The sequence below is a fragment of the Lucilia cuprina genome, chromosome 3 (genome assembly GCF_022045245.1).
Source record: "Lucilia cuprina isolate Lc7/37 chromosome 3, ASM2204524v1, whole genome shotgun sequence".
NCBI classification, from domain to species: Eukaryota; Metazoa; Arthropoda; class Insecta; order Diptera; family Calliphoridae; genus Lucilia; species Lucilia cuprina.
The window spans coordinates 19,612,411-19,632,690 of NC_060951.1; the positions used below are offsets into that span (position 1 = coordinate 19,612,411).

The 20,280-nt window shown below is 29.0% G+C and overlaps 1 protein-coding gene across 2 annotated transcripts in view; it reads left to right on the forward strand.

Moving 5' to 3' along the window:
- Positions 1-10,782, forward strand: part of LOC111679698 — a 41,341-nt gene extending 30,559 nt beyond the window's left edge. Inside the window, exons 3-6 of one of the 2 annotated variants that reach the window (XM_046947159.1) lie at positions 9,493-9,919; positions 9,984-10,162; positions 10,225-10,379; positions 10,479-10,782. In XM_046947159.1, coding sequence (XP_046803115.1) covers positions 9,493-9,919; positions 9,984-10,162; positions 10,225-10,379; positions 10,479-10,654 — 937 coding nt within the window. In that variant the 3' untranslated portion in view covers positions 10,655-10,782. Of the gene's footprint in view, positions 1-9,492; positions 9,920-9,983; positions 10,163-10,224; positions 10,410-10,478 lie in introns of both variants that reach the window. The other variant, XM_046947160.1, reaches the window with a different exon arrangement.
- The last annotated feature ends 9,498 nt before the right edge of the window (positions 10,783-20,280 follow it).

Sequence of the window (20,280 nt, forward strand, 5' to 3'; positions counted from 1 at the left end):
TTTTGTCTATTTTTCAAAACTGTATATAATTTTTGAAAATTAAAAAATTCGCGGAATACTTTTTTAAAAAAAATTAAAAAATGTTTTTTATTCAGTTTTTGCGAAGATGCAAATTTTTCAAATTGCAATAAAAAATTTATTTATGAATATTTTTTGATGAAATATTACAGTTAGGTAGATTTTTTTACTCAAAATCCAAAATTAAATAAAAATTTCGAATTTTCTTATTAGAAATCCCGGAATTCCCAAAAAAGTTTTAAAAAATCCCAAAAATGGGATTTTTTGGTTTTTTGCCTATTATATCCATACCAGGGGCGGGGTTATCGAAACCCGTTACAAAATGATTAAGAACATATTGGGTCATATAAAACAGGTCACTATAATTTGATATCGACTATGCGATTTGAGAATTTTTGCTCAAAATTGAATTTTATATAAAAAATAGGGTTTTTTTTGGATGGATCTGGTCCTCTCGGTATAAAAATTTTTAGGTTTTGTTTCATTTATCGTATTTTATGTAAAGTCAGCTTTTCAAAAAGTATAAATTCTATATACATCTTCTTAGAAACTTTTTAGATAACTTAAAAAGAAAAAGATACTTTATTCCCCAAAAAGTGGCAAAAAATCGCCTTTTTTTAATTTTTTAAATTAAAATGCCTATAACTTTGGACTCAGTCATGATTTTTACATAATTCTTTCACTGCTTGATATATAGACTTGTTGTTAAGCGAATAAAAAAAAATGGCGAAAATCGGGAATATTTGGTCCCGCTATTATCAAAAAACTAAAGTAAGAACGGTAAAAATTTTAAAAATTTTAATTTTCAAATGCGAATATCTGCTAAACTATAAGAGATAATTTACTGCTATTAATTTACTGACGACATTTTTTATAGTGCTCGATGAGAAGATTCTATATACGAAATTTTTTTTAAATCGGAACTCAAACGAAGAAATAAGATCGTTTTAAAAATTTAACATAGCCGAGGTGTCCTAATTTGAGGACCCCCCGCCGGGCCCCTGGTTGGCCTATAAGGTCGAAATTCAAAACCTAAACTCGACAACACCTCCTTTTTGTGCATACCAAATTTCATTAAAATCGGATTAACCGTTTAGAAGTTACCGAATTATTTCCCTCTTTTTTTTTCCTATACCACTGTGCGACATTTTCATCATTAATAAGCTTTTAAAACTTTTTTTAATATAATCTTCTATTTTAACGGAGACACCGAACTATTATTTAAATTTTGAATGTCAATTATTTTATAAATTTTTTTGTGTTAACAAATTAAGGTGACCATGTAACCTTAATTTGTTAACACAAATTTGAGGAGAAGGAGAAAATAAGTCAAAAACAAACTTTCACACTTAAAAGAAACTGTTCCACCAGTTACTTACTTAATGAGTCGATTTCGCTTCAGTTTAAAGTCACTTTTTTATAACATAAAAGTGCGTAAAAGTACTAAATTTGCAATGAAACTGGAAATTATTAAAATTTTACACTCTTTTATTTTATCCCTGCTAACAATTTCTATCCAAATTGTAACCATAACTTTACAGTTTAAAGTTTAATACAATCAAATTTGATATATTTGACTGAATGAAAAGTGACCCCGTTCGGAAGAAACTGTTCCGCCTGTTTAATACTTACTTGATGTGTCGATTTGGTTTCAGTTTCAAGTCACCTTTTTATAACATAAAAGTGCGTAACATAACATAAAATTTTGTAAAATTAGTAAATTTCAAGATTTTTCAAAAACAATAGAGAAACTGGAAATTGTTTTATACTCTTTTATTTTATAAAAGCGTTTTTATAATAAATTTTTTCTATTTCCCCTTTGATACATTAAATTAACACAATTTATTACAAAATTTATTACAAACAACTGATCACAATGAAATACATATATTTACTGAAATATGCAAACACTTTTTCTTCTGAATTTTGAGAGCAAGAATGATTCTGCAATAAACTATCTTCTTTGTGTATTAAAAAATGTTCGTTTTGAAATTTTTATTATATCTACTTATTATCATTTATTTTCCTTTTGGTATATTAAAATGCACTAAAATTTAACAAAATTATAATCAAAATTAGAAAGTAATGTATTTGGAAAATAAAATTGAGTGAATATTTAGTTTATTTATCCAAAATTAAACTCAAATTTGCTGGAAGGGATAAATAACTAACATATTTTGCATGATATTTGGTAGGGAATTTCATAACCGTATTTCGTAACTCATTTTTTAAGGACAATACTGTTTGTATATAAGGGGGACCTTACATGGACGGTAGGGTCAATTATGGACCGATCCACATACAATGTGGTAGAGAGATTTTTGCTCGACCGATATTGCAATTTTCAATATGGACCGATATTGCAATTTTCAATACCAAACAAACCTTAGCTCCTTCCGTGTGGTCCCTATCGTGATTTCAACAGACAGACGGACGTACATTGCTAGATCGTCTTATAACTAATAAGGACCCAGAATATGTATAACTTTATGGGTCTATGACCAATATTTCAATGTCTTACAAATGGAATGAAAAACAGTATACCCCCATCTTTTTGGATGGTGGGAATAAAAAGTACCTTTTGTAGAACGAAAAAGTATCAAAAAATCCCATTTTATATGTTCTCGTTTAATGCGGGCTCTACACACATAATTTCATGTTTCTAGGCTCAATCCTTTTGGAAAACAAAAAAGTACCAAATGGTACTTTCTCTCTTGGGGTTCTCACTTTATCTGGACTCTACATAATAAATTTCACGTTTCTAGGTTCAATATTATAGAAAATTCTAAAAGCACCTTTGTAGAACGAAGGTTCTCTCCTAATCCGGGCTTTATAAACAGAAGTAGTTTAGGTTGGTTTCATAAGCAAATATTAGTAAATAGAAGCTTATGAAGAATGATGTCTAGCAGACACCACGTTAGTAAAATAGTTATAAAAAATCCACGTCGGTCCCAGAGGGTTAAGCTTGGCTCCACATAATAAATTTCATGTTTCTAGCCAATAACAACACACTAGTGCTGCTCTTGCTCTGCTTTGTTTTTTATAAACAAGCGTACAGTAACACAATTTTCCGTATGGTTATGTATTTTGTTTTTTTCTTTTGCAATTTCTTGTAGAGTCCGAAAATTAAATTAAAAAAGATTCCCCAAATTAATTACCAACAGCGTTTAATATTTTTGAAACAGATTTATGTATTGTTAAGAGAAAAACAAGTTCAAATCGAAAAAATAACAGATTTAAAATTGTTATTTAGTTTTATATCTGAAACAGACAGAAATTGTTACTTAACTTAAATAAATTGAGATTATTGAGTAATTATACCCCCATCATTCCGTTTGTAACACATCGAAATATTGATCATACTTCCTCAAAAGGGTCTTATAAAATCCTAAAGCGAGCTATCCATTTCTGTATGTTTGTTATCTTCATTCCAAAACTGTTAGCAGGGATGAAAAAATTGGTGCGATGGTACTTTTTTGATGCTATTTGATGTTCAAAAGTACCGTGGACCTTTCGAGTCTTATTTGATAGTCTAATCAATAGATCTTTGAATATTTTAAATTTTTTCAACAAATGATTTGAAAAATATGTTTGAAATTAAAATTTTTTCCAAAAATGTTTTGGCACATACAGTGGACGTCCAATAGTACGTACCCTCTTTATAACGAATGTCCAATAATACGAATGGCAAAATTGTTGCATTGTCTACTCTATAGTATGAATAAAGTCACTATTTTTCTGTTCGATAGTACGAATAACGCATTTTTATGGGAATTTTGGTTTTATTTGCGTATAAATGAAGTTTTTACTTTGTTTTTATTTTATGATTTCGATATCATTCACCTTTAGCTCAGTAATTTTGAAGTTTTTTGTATTTATTACAAATGTTTTGTGTTGTTAATAGTCCTATACACATAATTTACTGTATGTATATTTACAAATCAACAATTATTTAGTGTAATTAATTTATTTTCTTGTAATTTCGATGACCAAAGAGAAGAAATTAAATTTAATGATATCACCAATGAGAACAATATTGAAGCTTCAAAAGCGCTGTTATTGAAAAGGTCGTAGGAATCATTTTGCAAAGTAATAAACAACAATGTTTAATTATGGATTTTCTAATAAGTAAAATGTTATTTATATATGTATGAACTGTCAATTTTGAAAGTAGTATGACTCCACATTCCAATGGTATTAAGCATTACTATATGTGATCCTTTAACTATTCCAATTTTTTAAGAGAAAATTTTAAATTAGAGAATTGTTTTTGAAAGTATATTCCATTCAAGTTTTTAATTAAAGTTTTATATAATCTGAACATGTTTTATGCATTTTAGAACAGATATGTACATTCAAATTGTCTTTGGCACACATAATTTTAACAACATTAAAATTTAAAACCTTCTATATCTTATTTCAACCATTGGACTCACGACTCATTTTATGTGTATTATTTGAATTAAAACATACAAAATGTGTTGTTCAATAATACGAATTTTTCGGTACTACGAAAGGGCCTGACATTATATAATTCGTACTAGTGGATGTCTACTGTATTTACTTATAATTCTCAAAAATGCATCATCTCAGGACCATAATCTCATTATCCGATTATCGTACAAATGGGAGTTAATCTGCCGGTTAAATTAATGATTGTGCTAAAACCAAAGTATAACAAGTAGTCCGACTCTCACATACAGGAAATTACTCTCTCACATCTACGAGTGTCGTGTGAATTCGACTCTCTTGTGAGAAATTTAAACTTGTCAAAACAATCAAATTTTTTTAACATACTTTTTTGGCCACTTTTAAGGATTGTGCTCAAAATTATGGTTGTGCACAAAAAATCTGTAATTTTTTAAAATAATTTTATCTCACTTTGTACAAAACATTTTGTTTAATTTTCTTAAACTAGAAAAAAATATTTTTTCTAATTATTGACATTTAATTTTAATTTACAAGCAGAGTTTCAATTTTTAGTATTGAAAATTCGAACAAATTTAAAATTGTAACTTTTTTATAAAACTCTGTGTGTTTAGAATCCATCAATACATATACATTTTTGTTACTAACACCTATTTAGAGTTAGGTACTTTTTCACTAACACATGCTTAGAGTTAGGTACTGCTGTCAAAGAGTCGGACTACTTGTTATACTTTGGTTAAAACTTTCAATTGAATTTGAGAAAATGGGGTTCAATGAAAGTTTGTTTAAAAAACTTTTAATTATAATAATAACACAAACGAGAAACTTTGTCATTTGAAATTTGTTTTTTGGGGCATCAAATGACTTCATGTTATTTATTGGTTGTTTGGACGTAAAACGAAATTCTATTAAAGAAGTTCTTTAAACTATGGGATGAATCAATTATCATAATCTTGTACCATGAAATATGACAATAAATATTTAATATTTCATTACATTGTTAAAAAATAAATAGAACATTTATTTTTAGAACATATTTTTAAAATTTTAAAATCATATTTCGAGTTCTTTACTGCATATTTTATGCGCTTAAAACTCTTTTTTGAGCATATTTCCGGTTTCCCTGTTATAATTCCATGCTTATAGATATCAAAAATGCATCAACTTAAAGTTCTAAAATATTTATAATAAAAATATAGAGTAATGGAATTCTCTTCAATTTTATCAGTATTAAAGTTTAAAAAACAAGTTTGTGTTTTGTATGTATGTCAAATTTCGAAATGGAAACAGAAGTTGTACTTACATTTACTTTGATTGACATTATATGAATATTAATCTCTTTAAAATTCCATTGTTAATATTTTTAAACAAAATTTCAATTTTTAAAAATGTTTGACTTTAAAACAAAGGAAATTGGCTCGAAGTATTCAATTTTTATGTTTGAAACTAAGCATTCAACTAAAAATAATAATAGTAGCTGTTGGTCATAAATATTTAGACAGTTCCCATTACGATTTCTTTACAAAAAGGTGCAAAATTTTTTACTTCATGGCCAAATTTTAGCAAAAAACTGTAACAAAAAAATCTAAAATTTCTCCTTATAAATGCACTTGGAAACTTCAGAATTGTTGCGGCACCTTTTAACGTTATTCCATCAGTAGAATTTTTTGTATGACAAGGTTTTAGAACCCAGAGAACAATTCTCGAGGGGGGGGACAAATATTTTTGTCGGACAATATTTTTTTGTCTTCATACAAGCTTATTATGTAAGAACCTAAAAAACAGATTTTTTGGTACCTTTTGTATTTTCTATAACAATGAACAAAGAAACATGAAATTAAGAATGTATGGTCGGAATTAAGTAAAATGGGATCTTTTTCGTAATTTTTGAATTTCCTGAACCTAGAATATGTAGAAGCGGAATAGAGTGAGAACCCATAAAAGGGAACGTTATCGTTTTTTAAAATGTACTTTTTGAATTTTCTATAATATTGAACCTAGAAACATGGAATAAGGTATGTAGAGTCCTTTTTATGTGAGAACCTATAAAAGGAATTTTTTTGGTACTTTTTCGTTTTTTAAAAGGTACTTTTTGAATGTTCTATAATGATCCAAGAAATGTCAAATTAAGTATGCAGAGCCGAAATTATGTGAGAACCCATAAAATGGAACTTTTTTGTTTTTCAAAAGGTATTTTTTGAATTTCCTATAATATTGAATCTAGAAACATAAAATAAATTAAGCATTTTGAGCCCGAAGTAAGTGATAACCTTTAAAAGAGGACTTTTTGGTACTGACTTTTTTTAACAAATCATGGTGGAGCGCAGTCGATTATAAACTCTTACTTGTTTTATATTATGAACTTCATTTATAATTAAAATTTAAATAATTTAATACTTTTATGTCTCTTACACATGTGGAATTAAGTAATTACTTTAATAATTCGATATTATTTATCAATTCATAAATTTAATAATTCTTTTACAAAATCGTGTTTCTTATAGTAACGCGAAGTTTAAAGCTTACACAATAACAACAATATTTAATGATGCCAATGTGATTTTTTAATTAGCGAGTTTAGTACATAACATTTCTTCTGCGCATCACTTTTGTTTATGGGGAATATATTAATAGTTGTTTACGGATCTTGGTTGATTTTCTAAGTTTTTGAGAAGTATGTAGTTAATGTTTGGGTCTACTGGGCACATCTGATGGTGACGGTCATATTTGAACATGGGCGTTGGTTGTCATTCGAATAAAAATTATTTGATTAATCGAGGAAAATTTTTTCTTTTTCTTTGAACGATTAAAAATTTCTAATTTATTATAAGGTATAATTCAAAAAATTTTTGTCGAATATTCGAATAAAATGTTAATGTTACTTTTTACCCACTGGCTTTTATAAGTTACCTGCGTTATTATAATTTTCTGAAGGAAAGTTTATATGTGTGCTAGGTTAAATCGTAGGCAGATATTGTTATTGTTCAATAAGAAACAAAAAAATATTTCTTCAAAATTTAACTATCTTGGACCGCTAGATCATTTAAGAGTCTAATTAGGACCCAATATTTTTCGTACCAAAAGTAACTATAAACCATGTTAAGTAGCAAATGAAATGCACATCGTATACATATATCATCAAAAAGCCTCAGCTTCCACTTTTAAATCTACTGATAAAATTAAAATAGGTTGAGATTGAACCGAGCCACTTTCCTTATAAGTGCATTAATGTACGCAAACCCATTTTTATCTGTATCTTAAGATTTTGGGGGCATTAATATTCTCTTTTGGTAGCTTGAAGATTACATCGAATTTCTCCAAGAAGTTTGCTTAATTCGCCATTAGACTGTTAGAGAGCGGCTTGGTACGCTATTGGCCTTTTTAGGCCATTCTCCTAATAATGGGAAAATACTGCGACAAGACCAACTTTGCTTGCATCTATGGCTAGTACCTTAGAGCAATTTTTCAAATGGTTCCTTCTTAAGCATTTCTCATAGGCGTATTACGCGAAGACAAGTTTGAAATAAATGATAAATGATAAATGAACAAGCTTTTCCAATGAATAATTGTAGTTCCTCAACAGATGAAGGTTTCGGAGCTTTTTTAATAGCTTTAACATGAAAATCCGATTTGTGAATTCTGTTTTCATCAATTTTATGTCCCAAGAATTCAACCGCGGGAGCGGCAAATATACATTTTGCTTTATTGAGATGCAAGCCGTGTTGTTTGAATCTGATGCATATGAATATGTCGTTTAAAAAAAAAACGTTGCTAAATCGCATGTATATTTGCGGCAGCTCTTGTTGGCCTTATTAGTCCATATAGGTGTGTTCATGTGCGAATTCTTCATCAATTATAAGGTTTGAGTAGGCATTTGTTATGTCTATGTGACAAAAAAGTTTTAATTCAATTATTTTAATCAATAACAGTTCGGCTTTTGGAAAGGTGTGTTCGTCGATTATCATGGGGGGATTTAGGGTTGGTTTATAGTTACTTGTGATACGAATTTTTTTAGTTCCTTTTTGACTACTACGTGTGTTGTAATAAATAATAATCTTGCCATCCTTACCAAGACTTTAATTATTTTTTTATACAACTTTGACATTTTCACATTTGTATATACATTTATCGTTAAAATATTTTAACGAAAATATTCGTTAACTTAAATTAGAGAATAGAATACTCGTTAATGCATGCGATATTTTAGGTTACTTTACGATATTGTTAGGTAAATTTAAAAAATAAATAATTGCGGTACTGACCTATCGATCAAAGTATCATACATTATACATAATCTAAAAAACCTGAATTTATTAGATGTGAATTTAATGATAACTTTATCTTGAATAAAGCTTAAACCGGATACCTTGAATTAATTACAGCTAAACAAATAATTTAAATTTTTCACTATGAGACTTTGTTATCAATTCTTAAGTATTTCCTTAATAGAAATTTAATTCTATTCTATAATATTCTATTATAATGGTTTTTTGTTCATTTAATAAAGAAATTTACTAGAAGAAAATTATTCCGATATAAAGAGTTTTTCGATTTAACATTATATCATTCGTTATACCGGTATTGTTTCATTAACATCAAATTAAGCTTATAGGGCCAGGAATAAAAGATAATCTAGAATCATTATTATGGTGAAGGGTATATATTTGTTTTTACATGAGCAGATAGATTAAGGTTCACATATAGTGAGAAAACTAAATTCAGAATAAGAACCTATATGACCCGATTTTCGTCGCACTTTGTTGTATGATATTAGATCGATGCATTATTAACGAATTTATGAATGATACAAATTTATTTTGGAAAGACCTTGTATGAGAGGACTAACCGATTTTCTACATATAACTGGAATATATTTAATAAGTACTTTCAAAGACACATTTTTATCAAGAACAATTAATTCTTTTGGTGATATTTCAATTACAAGTAATTGTTTACAATAAAATTGGCACACACCAAGTCTGCTAGATCTACTGAATATAATTGAACTCATTATAATATTTAAGAGTTTCTCTATTTTATCTGCAGCACTGCTAAATCAAAATGCAATTTAGAGATTCCAAAGCCCTTTAAGGAAGGTGATATAGGGTTATGGCGTATAATTAATTATGAATCCAGTACGCCGACCGGTTGTCTTTTTTATGTTGGAAAAAATAAACAAGATATTATATTATCGGAACTTTCAAAACTGAATGACATTAAAACAATTCATGTCTATGAACCAGAAACAGGTGAAGGCAAAATCGACGAATTATCTTGTTCTTTACCATTTGTCGTTTACGATTGCTACTTAAAGAGCCCAAATAATACCATATATTTTCCCGATGGCATACGCTTTGATCGACAACGTTTTTTCGGAAAGTGTGGATTTTACAATTTGCCAGTTATAGCCGGAATATGGACATGTGGTTCTCGTGGACGAGATTATGATAAAGAAGTTATTCAAAATATTGAGGTTAATAGGGAATACTTTCATAAATAAATAATACTTAGATTCCGATATATGATTTTTATTCTAGGTTGTTGTGAAATCTAAATTTGGAGAAACCTTAACTCAAGAATTAAAAGCTAAGCGAGGCGATACAGTGGAGCTGATGTGTAAAAGTCCTTTTGAAGAACCAATTTCACATTGTGCTTTTATCGATCCACAAGGTGGAGTCCATTTAGTAGGTACAACTAACAGCATTAAGTCGAAGGGGTACAAATGACATTAAAATAAATATTTTATAAAGATTTTTTAATTTTAATTATTTTTTTTAGACATATTCAATATTACGGTCGTGGAATAAGTCTAGGTGAATGTGGCATAAAGATTACCGATATCAATCGCGATGACTACGGTCAATGGAAATGTGAATTTATTATATACTCTGGAAGGTTGCAGTCATCATTTGTAATGGAACTAAAGGAATCTGGTAGGCTCCGTTTCAAAAGAAAACTTTAAGGTTTTTATAATTAATATTTGACAAACTTAAATATTTTTAACCATTGCATTATCTTTTTCTTGTTTTTAGAATCTGCTTATGCAACATCTGTTGGTCTTGGCGTAGGACTAACGGTTATTATAGTCTTAATATTGGGTGTTATAATTGGAACGATATTCTATCGAAGAAGAAATTTAAGTGCTCGTCATAATTTTGCCTCCGCTGATCCATTAGAATTACAAGCAAGATCCGTAACACCATCATGAAAATTACTTAATAACTGACATTGTAAATACTCATACTGAAATATGTATACTAGAATGATAACTGATTGTATGCAAAAATTACAACAAACTTTTTATTTAGATTTGTGGAATAAAAAATTTAAAGTTTATCCATTTTGTTCATACGTGCACTTATATATTAATACTTAAGCGGCTCCAAAAAATCTGAGATTTGGGACTTTTAATCAGGGATTGCAAATAACTGTTATTGATAAATTTTCTAGAAAAAAAATCATGCAATGAGAGTTTTATTTTTCGCTCAGAAAATAATAGTTATTAAGTGATTTTTATATTTCGTTCACAAAATAACAGTTATTTTCAGATTTTTATTTTCACTTAGAAAATAATAATTATTTGTTGAGTTTTATTTTTTTGCTTATAAAATAAAATTAGTTTTAGAATTTTAATAATATCGGAGAAAATTAAAAGCTATGATACACCGTTGTCAGTAAAATGTCCAACAATCGTGTGAAATTGCAATTTTTTTTTTTTTTTTGCAACGTTGTCAAAAAAGCATTACTGTCAATATTGCAAGATATTTTTTAATTGATTCCGTTGTTAGACATTTTCTGCACATTTTACTGCCAACGTTGTAAGATCTGACAACCGTGTATCATAGCTTTTAGTTTTCTGCTATATTATCAAAATTCTAAAAATAATTTTATTTTATAAGCAAAAAATAAAACTCAACAAATAATTATTATTTTCTAAGTGGAAAATAAAAATCTGAAAATAACTGTTTTTTTGTCATCAAAATATAAAAATCGCATAATAACTATTATTTTCTGAGCGAAAAATAAAGATCAGTTAATAAGTTTTATTCTCTAAGTGAAAAATTCTTATTCTCCGAACAAAAAAATAAAGCTTAAAAAATAACAATTATAAAGTATTTTTTTAATAAAACTCATAATGATTACAGTCTCTGCTTTTAATAGTTATTTTGTATGTGGGCGTGGAACCCCTACTACCTAAAATTCAATAGGGTAAAGTCTCTTCCAGACACAAGGAAGGCCCACCTTTCAATTTTATAATGTAGCGTTTTTAGCAAGTCCTTTGAACGAAATGTCCGACATACTATCAGACCTTAGATGAATCCGTCAACGAGTATCGAATTCTGCGCAACCTCCATTACCATTTTAGTAACGTTTTCTTACCTTCTTCAGATACGAAATCGGGATCTTTTGCGAGCTGGCAAAATGATTAACACAGGCTTGTCCTTTTTATTTAATTTCGCACAGAAAAAAGTATGCACAATTTTTTCTTAACAATCGTTTGCATAAATTTAATTTCGATTTTTATAAATATTTTTGTTTGGGTTTATAACAAGGTTGGCAACCATTCTCGCTAAGCTATCGTTACCGCTAAAATACCTTTTCAGCACAACTACCGTTACCGTTAAAATACCTATACCGAAATAAGCCAAAATACCGATAACGAAATATATATACCGAAATAAGTAAAAATACCAATTACGCTAAAATACCAATACCGAAATATGCCAAAATACCGATAACACTAAAATATCAATACCGATATTTTATTAAATAAAAAACATAAATTTCCAAAAAGTACAAAACTCTTCACTTTTCTTCTTTACCAAAATTGTCATTGTATTGAGACAATAATGCTCATGTAAAAAATAAATGCAAGACAGATGATCGTTTTGTTTTCAAAATGAGTTTTTTAGTATACAGTAAATGTCAAACTCCATACAAACACACTGACAGAAAAATATAAAACTGTAAAAAATGTAAAACTGCAAACAATATAAATAAATGTTTTTGTATTAAATATATTTTATTTACAATTAAAATTTGAAAGGAACGAAACAGCAACATTAATAAAATAGAAATAAAAGAAATTTGTCTGATTTGCGTTCAAATAATTATAAAAAGTGTAAAATGTCTCGTCAAAAAAGTTTCATCATTACAGCTTCTAATTTAATTTAAAAATTTACATTACTCTTAAATCCATAAGATGTATGAAAAAGGAGATATGTAAAAACATTATTTTGATCTATCACCTCCAATATTTCTCGAAAAATAAAAAAAAACAGATTCGTGTTCTCCTCGGATCCAACTTTCAGAAAAATAGTATAGATATTTGTTTTGGTCGCATATTGTGATTTATAAACATATTTTTTTAAATTATTTAAATCATATCGAAACTGCCGTTAAAATATATGTTTTGTACACTACCGATAACTCTAAAATATCAATACCGAAATAAGGCAAAATACCGATAACTCTAAAATAGCAATACCGAAATAAGCCAAAATACCGATAACGCTAAAATATATATTAATTTTCACAACAAAAAAAAAATTGGATATATTTCAAAAGTATTTCATGTAAAATTTGAGATAAATTATTTTTATGACAAACACTATCAAATACTTTAAGAAATGTTTTATTTAAGTTTTTACGTAAATTTGGAATTCTTCTGGAGCCTTTACTAAAGTATTTGTGCCAAATTGTTTCTCACAAGTAAAACTGCATTTATCAAAATATGTTTGTTCTGCAAATGTTGGTAAAGATTCTGTACACTGGTGCACGGTGGGGCAGAATGGAAATTTTTTGGAAATAAATCTGGCATTTCTAAACGGCTGATCCGATGGGGATAAAATTTGGCGTGAGCGTAGCCAAGGAGTATTCGAGTTTAAGTTTTGAAGATGAACCCCGCAGATGCCCCAGGGACGGAGCTGTGGCGGCTCAAAGTAGGGTACCTACGACATGTAAAATTTTTAAAATCGTGCCATTTTTTTGTTTTTCACCCAAATACAATTTTTATATTTTCTGAAAGCGCTCGACGAGATCTTGAAAAAACATGCTTGGACATACTATTTATATCTTATAATATCCGAGCATTTAAAAATTTAGTGATACAAAATTTACCATATCTTGGTCCGCCTTTTTTTGAATACCAGGCGTAATTTTGCACCAATTTTTTGTTGTTAGTTAGACAACAAAATTTCCAATAATATACAAAAAAGTCAGATCAATATCATTTACAGATCCAAAAATATACGTTTTTTAATTTAAAAATTCAAAAATTTTAGATTTTTGCCGTTTTTTGCCCAAAATGTGTCTTAACTCTTTTATTAACAAAATAAAATTTTCTTTAAGAACATATAACAATTTTATAGTATTCTAAAAGGTATCTTTACGCAGAACGCTTTGGCGTAAAAAACTTGTCCTATTTTTTGAAAATGTTGCCACTGCGTCCATATTTAATAAATCTACAATGAAGATTACATCAAAGTACGAAGAGTTGTGTTCCGTTTTATGGAGTGTATCTTCAAAAGGGCCAGAAAGAATTGAAGACATTTCAAATTATATAAAAACCACATATAGTAGAAAAGTAGACAAAACAGGCATATCAAAAATTGAAAACATTTTGATGTAAAAAGTAAGACTTACTTTGGATACTGTGGATGGAAATCAAAAGAAATTTCGATTAAAATTTTGTAGTTGGATGGAAACTACTACGGAAATCTCAACTTACAACACATCAGCAGGAGCGCCTTGCAAGTCATACGAAGACTTATGTTCAAGGTCAAAAAAAAGAGGGTCACACAAAAACTTTTTTCAATCTCAAATGAGGAAATTGCTGATACATTTAACGAAATGCTGAAAAAGGAAAACCAACCTATGGATGCCGTACATATCATATATTATACCATCATACAAGGCGATCCAGGAAAAAAAAACAAACTATCCTACCATCACCTATTGCTGTTAATGATGTGGAAGCTTGTATTGATATATCATCTTTTCTCGAAAACACAGCATCAAGAATTGTGTCAGACTTTTCAGAAGACCAACTAAGGAAAATTCATAACTGTGATGTTGTCTTAATGTGTAAGTGGGGATGTGACGGTTTATCAGCACTTCCAGAATACAAACATGCTTGTGGAAGTCGGGCATTAGCAGACTACAAAAGTGTATTTATGTCATCATTAGTGCCATTACGAATTCGTTCATATTCCCTTAATCCATCATCGTCAAGCATCGGAAATTCATTTGAAGATATATGGATCAATACAACTCCGGGTTAAAAAATTTTTGTAGACCCATTAGATTTGAATATATAAAGGAGTCAAAGAAAACAACAAAAGATTTAGTGGAATATTTAAAAGATGAAATAAATGCACTGGAGCCCATTTGCATAAAAATAAAGGAATTCTCTTTTGACGTATCATATCAGCTAAGCTTTACAATAATTGATGGAAAGGTAAGCAATGCCATAACAGAAACTTCTTCCTTCTGGAGATGCTCAATATGTAATGAGAAAAAGTCGCAATTCTCAAATATAAACAAAAGCAGAAGTATTAATGAAGAACTCCTGTCTTTCGGAATTTCACCACTTCATGCCAGAATACGATTTTTGGATTACTTTTTACACATAGCATACGACCTCAAATATAGAAGTGTGCCAGAGAATCTTACTAAATCAACAAAAAATAATGAAGAATTGAAAGAACTGAGAGCTGCGGAAAAAAGCAGAATCCAAGAAGAATTTAAAGTTCAGATGGGATTAAACATCGACAAACCACTTCCAAGTTGCGGTAGTACAAATGACGGTAATACGGCTAGAAGGTTTTTTCGTGATTTTGAAATTATTTCAAAAATAACTGGAATCGACAAGGAGTTGCTTCGAAGAGTTAACACTATTTTAATGGCACTGAATAGTAAACATGAAATTAATAAAAATCGATTTGGGGAATATACATCTGAAATTTCTAAATTACTTGTATCTATGTATCCATGGAGGGAACTAACACCAACAGTACACAAAGTATTGTGTCATGGTCAAATAATAATTGAATCGAATATTCTTCCACTTGGAGAGTTAACAGAAGAAGCCCAGGAAGCGAGGAATCGAGATTTTAAGCATGTTCAACTTTTCAGCTCAAGAAAATGCTCCACGCAATCACAGAATGAAGATATTTTTAATAGTTTACTTCTATCATCTGATCCTGTTCTTTCAACTATGCGAAAAAGATGGATTTCTTATGAAACTTTATATGTGTATATGTATACCGATATGACAGATTATTTTAGAGAAAATAAGTAGTGTTAGGAATTAACTATATAAGTAGGTTGTAAGAATTAATTGTATTATGTTTAAGATAAACAGTTCAAATAAAAAAAGCTATTATACTAACTGATGATATTGTATTAAATTGTGTTTTATATTTCGGTGGGCGGGAAAGGTGGTTTGTGTGGGGTGATTTAGGTGTTGTTGTGCGTGGCTCATAATAAAATTATATTTTTTTATTGTATGTACAATGTTATAGTCTTTAATAAAATAATTAACTAAATAACTTTTAAAAATTGTCCAAATATTTTATTCAACACCAAATGTATGTTCTGTCATACTTAATACTAAAATATGAAAAAGATGAAATTAAAGGACACAGGTTTAAATGAACATATTTTTGAATGTAATTGAGATATTGGCTTGAAATTTTTTGTAAACGGTCGAGAATTTCCATATCTAACTAAAAAAAGATATTAAGGGATAAATATGGACTAAATTGTTGTAGCTATCTGCGACCCTATTAAAATTTTGATATAAATCATAGTTTTAGAAATTTAACAAATATATGACAAAATAATATATGACAAAATCTTTATTTATGAACAAAACTCAATGAAATCTTCAACGCTTGTTAAATTTGAAAAGGTCAAAGGGCATCCCGCAATTCCCAAAAATAGGAATACAAATCCCAAAAATGGGATTTTTTACATTTTTGCCCATAGGGTACACATTTCTTTCAGGGCTGGAAAATACTTTTGGAGTAAATAGAAAACATATTGAGGTTTCCAAAACTGCTTTCAGTTTTCTGATCCCAGCTTTGCGATTTTAGAACATATCGCCCAAAGTTGAAGTTTTGATAAAAAAATAGGTCATATTCGGAAGGACGCAGTGGCAACATTTTCAAAAAATAAGACAAGTTTTTTACGCCAAAGCGTTCTGCGTAAAGATACCTTCTAGAAAACTATAAATGTTCTTAAAGAAAATTTTATTTTATTAATAAAAGAGTTAAGACACATTTTGGGCAAAAAAACGGCAAAAATCTAAAATTTTTTGAATTTTTAAATTAAAAAACGAATATTTTTGGATCTGTAAATGATATTGATCTGATCTGATATTGATTTTTTGTATATTATTGGACATTTTTCTGTCTAACTAACAAGAAAAAATTGAGTCCATTTGGTCCAAAATTACGCCCGGTATTCAAAAAAAGGCGGACCAAGGTATGGTAAATTTTGTATCACTAAATTATTAAATGCCTATAACTCGGATATTATAAGAGATAAGTAGTATGTCCTAGCATGTTTCGTTTTCAGAAAATATAAAAATTGTATTTGGGTGAAAACAAAAAAAAAATGGCACGAGTTTAAAAATTTTACATGTCGTAGGTACCCTACATTGAGCCCGCCACAGCTCCGTCCCTGCGGGGTTCATCTTCAAAACTTAAATCGAATACTCCTTGGCTACGCTCACGCCAAATTTTATCCCGATCGGATCAGCCGTTTAGAAATGCCAGATTTATTTCCAAAAAATTTCCATTCTGCCCCACTGTGTGGTGCAGTTTACGTAATTTACGATAAAATTAGCCACAAATGACAAAGAATTTTCTTCTAAAAAATGAAATTTTGAATTTCATCTAAAATATCTAAACTATTAGGGTTTGAAAAGGATTCTTCAAATATAACGTTTGATGTCAAGCGATGGATATAATTTAAATTGTCTTCATTGAAAATTTCGCAATTACCTACTTTAGAGTTCTAAATTTCAAGACATTTAATGGCCATTCGCTTATAAATTCTAATAATGTAGATTGACTTGGCCAAAGGAAAGGAAAACGTTCGAAATTCTCTGTGTAATACTTTTGAAAATAACTTAGTATATTGGAATGACATTGAATATTTTTATAAAATAGATTGAAAATTATCAGTTTAATGTGCTTTCAAAATTACAGATATACACATAAAACCACATAAATTACAAAGCATGAAAGTGAAATTTGCAACCCAAATTTTTATCTACTTTATCTACTGACGTTTAACACAGGACAATTTGGAATTTTTTTTTGACATATTCGAAGTGGAACTGGCAATGCTGATAGCATTACAAGTACAATGTTCTGTGGTCTCTTCCAAAAAAGTTGGGGTTTAGATAATATAAACTTTGTGTCAAATGGTAATTGCGAAATTTTCAATAATGACAATTTAAATTATATCCATCGCTTGACATCAAACGTTATATTAGAAGAATCCTTTTCAAACCCTAATAGTTTAAATATTTTAGATGAAATTCAAAATTTCACCCCTATCGAGGACTTCTTAGAACATATTATTCAATTCTGTGGAAATGACATTTTTAGAAGAAAATGCTTTGTCATTTGTGGCTAATTATATCGTAAATTACGTAAACTTTACCAGTGTACAGAATCTTTACCAACATTTACAGAACAAACATATTTTGATAAATACAGTTTTACTTGTGAGAAACAATTTGGCACAAATACTTTAGTAAAGGCTCCAGAAGAATTCCAAATTTACGTAAAAACTTAAATAAAACATTTCTTAAAGTATTTGATAGTGTTTGTCATAAAAATAATTTATTTCAAACTTTACATGAAATACTTTCAAAATATATCCAAATTTTTTTTGTTGTGAAAATTAATTAATCACGAAGATTTTATATATTTTTTATTAGAGTACGGATATATTTTGTATTAAAATTTTTTAATAATATTGTTGACAATATGTTACTATGCAAAAAAACCTTAAAATAACGGTAAAATAACTGCGATATGAAAAGACACAACTTAAAAAAAATATTTATTTAAGTACGAACATCGAAAAATAATTATAATTCAAGGTTGGCAACCGTTTCGAAACGGTGATATCGGTATTTTGACTTATTTCGGTATTGATATTTTAGCGTTATAGCTATTTTTGCCTTTTTCGGTATTGATATTTTAGAGTTATCGGTATTTTGACTTATTTCGGTATTGGTATTTTAGCGCTATCGATATTTTGCCTTATTTCGGTATTGAATTTTAGAGTTATCGGTAATGTACAAAACAGATATTTAAATAATTAATAAAATATGTTTATACATGCAGTGGAACAGCATTAGCAAACTTTTAAATACGACAAAAATAACATTGGTATTATTATTTTACGTATTTTTTTAGGGCCTTATGCAAAAACGATTATTAAAGTTAACAATGGTTTACTGTACACTTTTTCCATATAAAAACAGGTTTTAACAACCATTGTTAAGTTAATAATCGTTTTTGTATAAGGCGGTTAAAGTTTAACCTAAAAACAGTGTTAAGCAAATTTGCGGAACATTTCGTAGCATTACACAATACTGTTGCAACTGTATTTATTAATGCGCTCATAATTTTAACAGTTTTACGAATAACTGGATTTTTATAGAGTTTTTGAAATTTTTCGAGAAAACAGAAATGTAAAGAACAATAAGTAAGAGTGCTATATTCGGCTGTGCCGAATCTTATATACCCTTCACCTAGGTGTGTTAAAAAAACAGTCAGTACCAAAAAGTCTTTTTTCACATAATTTACTTCGGGCTCAACATGCTTAATTTCATGTTTCTAGATTCAATATTATGGAAAATTCAAAAGAGTACCTTTTGAAAAACAAAAGTTCACTTTTTCCGATACTCACTTAAATCCGACACTATATATCTCAAACTTTACATTTTGGGTAATAAATTGGGGGGCTACCCATGAGGGGAGCGGTAGTTAGAGTCCTAAAATTTTCGAAATATTATTTAGGATATCTTCCATATAAATTATATACAAAAATTCGTTTATATTGCAAACTGAACTTTTAGGGCCTTATACAAATACTGTTAAGTATTAAAGTTAACAATGGTTTACTGCACACTTTTTCCATATAAAAACAGGTTTTAACAACCATTGTTAACTTAATAATCGTTTTTGCATAAGGCGGTTAGAGTATAACAAGCGAACTTTTAATAGGGACTATGAATAAAATACAAAATATTGTTTATGTAGGAAAATATAGAACTAGATTCATTCATTTTGCTTATATTACTTTAATATTCATCAAAACATTTTAAGGATAAAGGGCGGACTTTAATCTGGGGAGCTTGAAGCCCCCACATGAATTAAATAGAAAAAATAATTATTAAGGAAACTATTAGAGCTAGAATCCTCAAATTTTATATGAATAACTTTGACATTCATGTGAACATTTAGAAAATAACGGGCGGGATTATTTGCTTTAATGCCCAAATGTTAAAAAAGGTGCCGCTTAGGGCGCGTCAGCAGGCCTATCCATCTGACCCGGCCAACAGCATCAAGCACCACCAGCTGCTGTTGCCTCCCGGCAACAATCCACCAGGCCGCAGCCCACGTAGAACCGCCAGGTCCGGTAGCTCAGTAGGCAACTCACTTATTTATTATATTATATATTATTTTTATAGTTTTATTGAAAAATATGAAATTTTTTGGTGAAATTTTCAGAGGTTGTCTCGGATTTTTGCTCATATATCCGTTATTTACCGGCCGATTTTGCTGGTTTTAAATAGCGATCTTC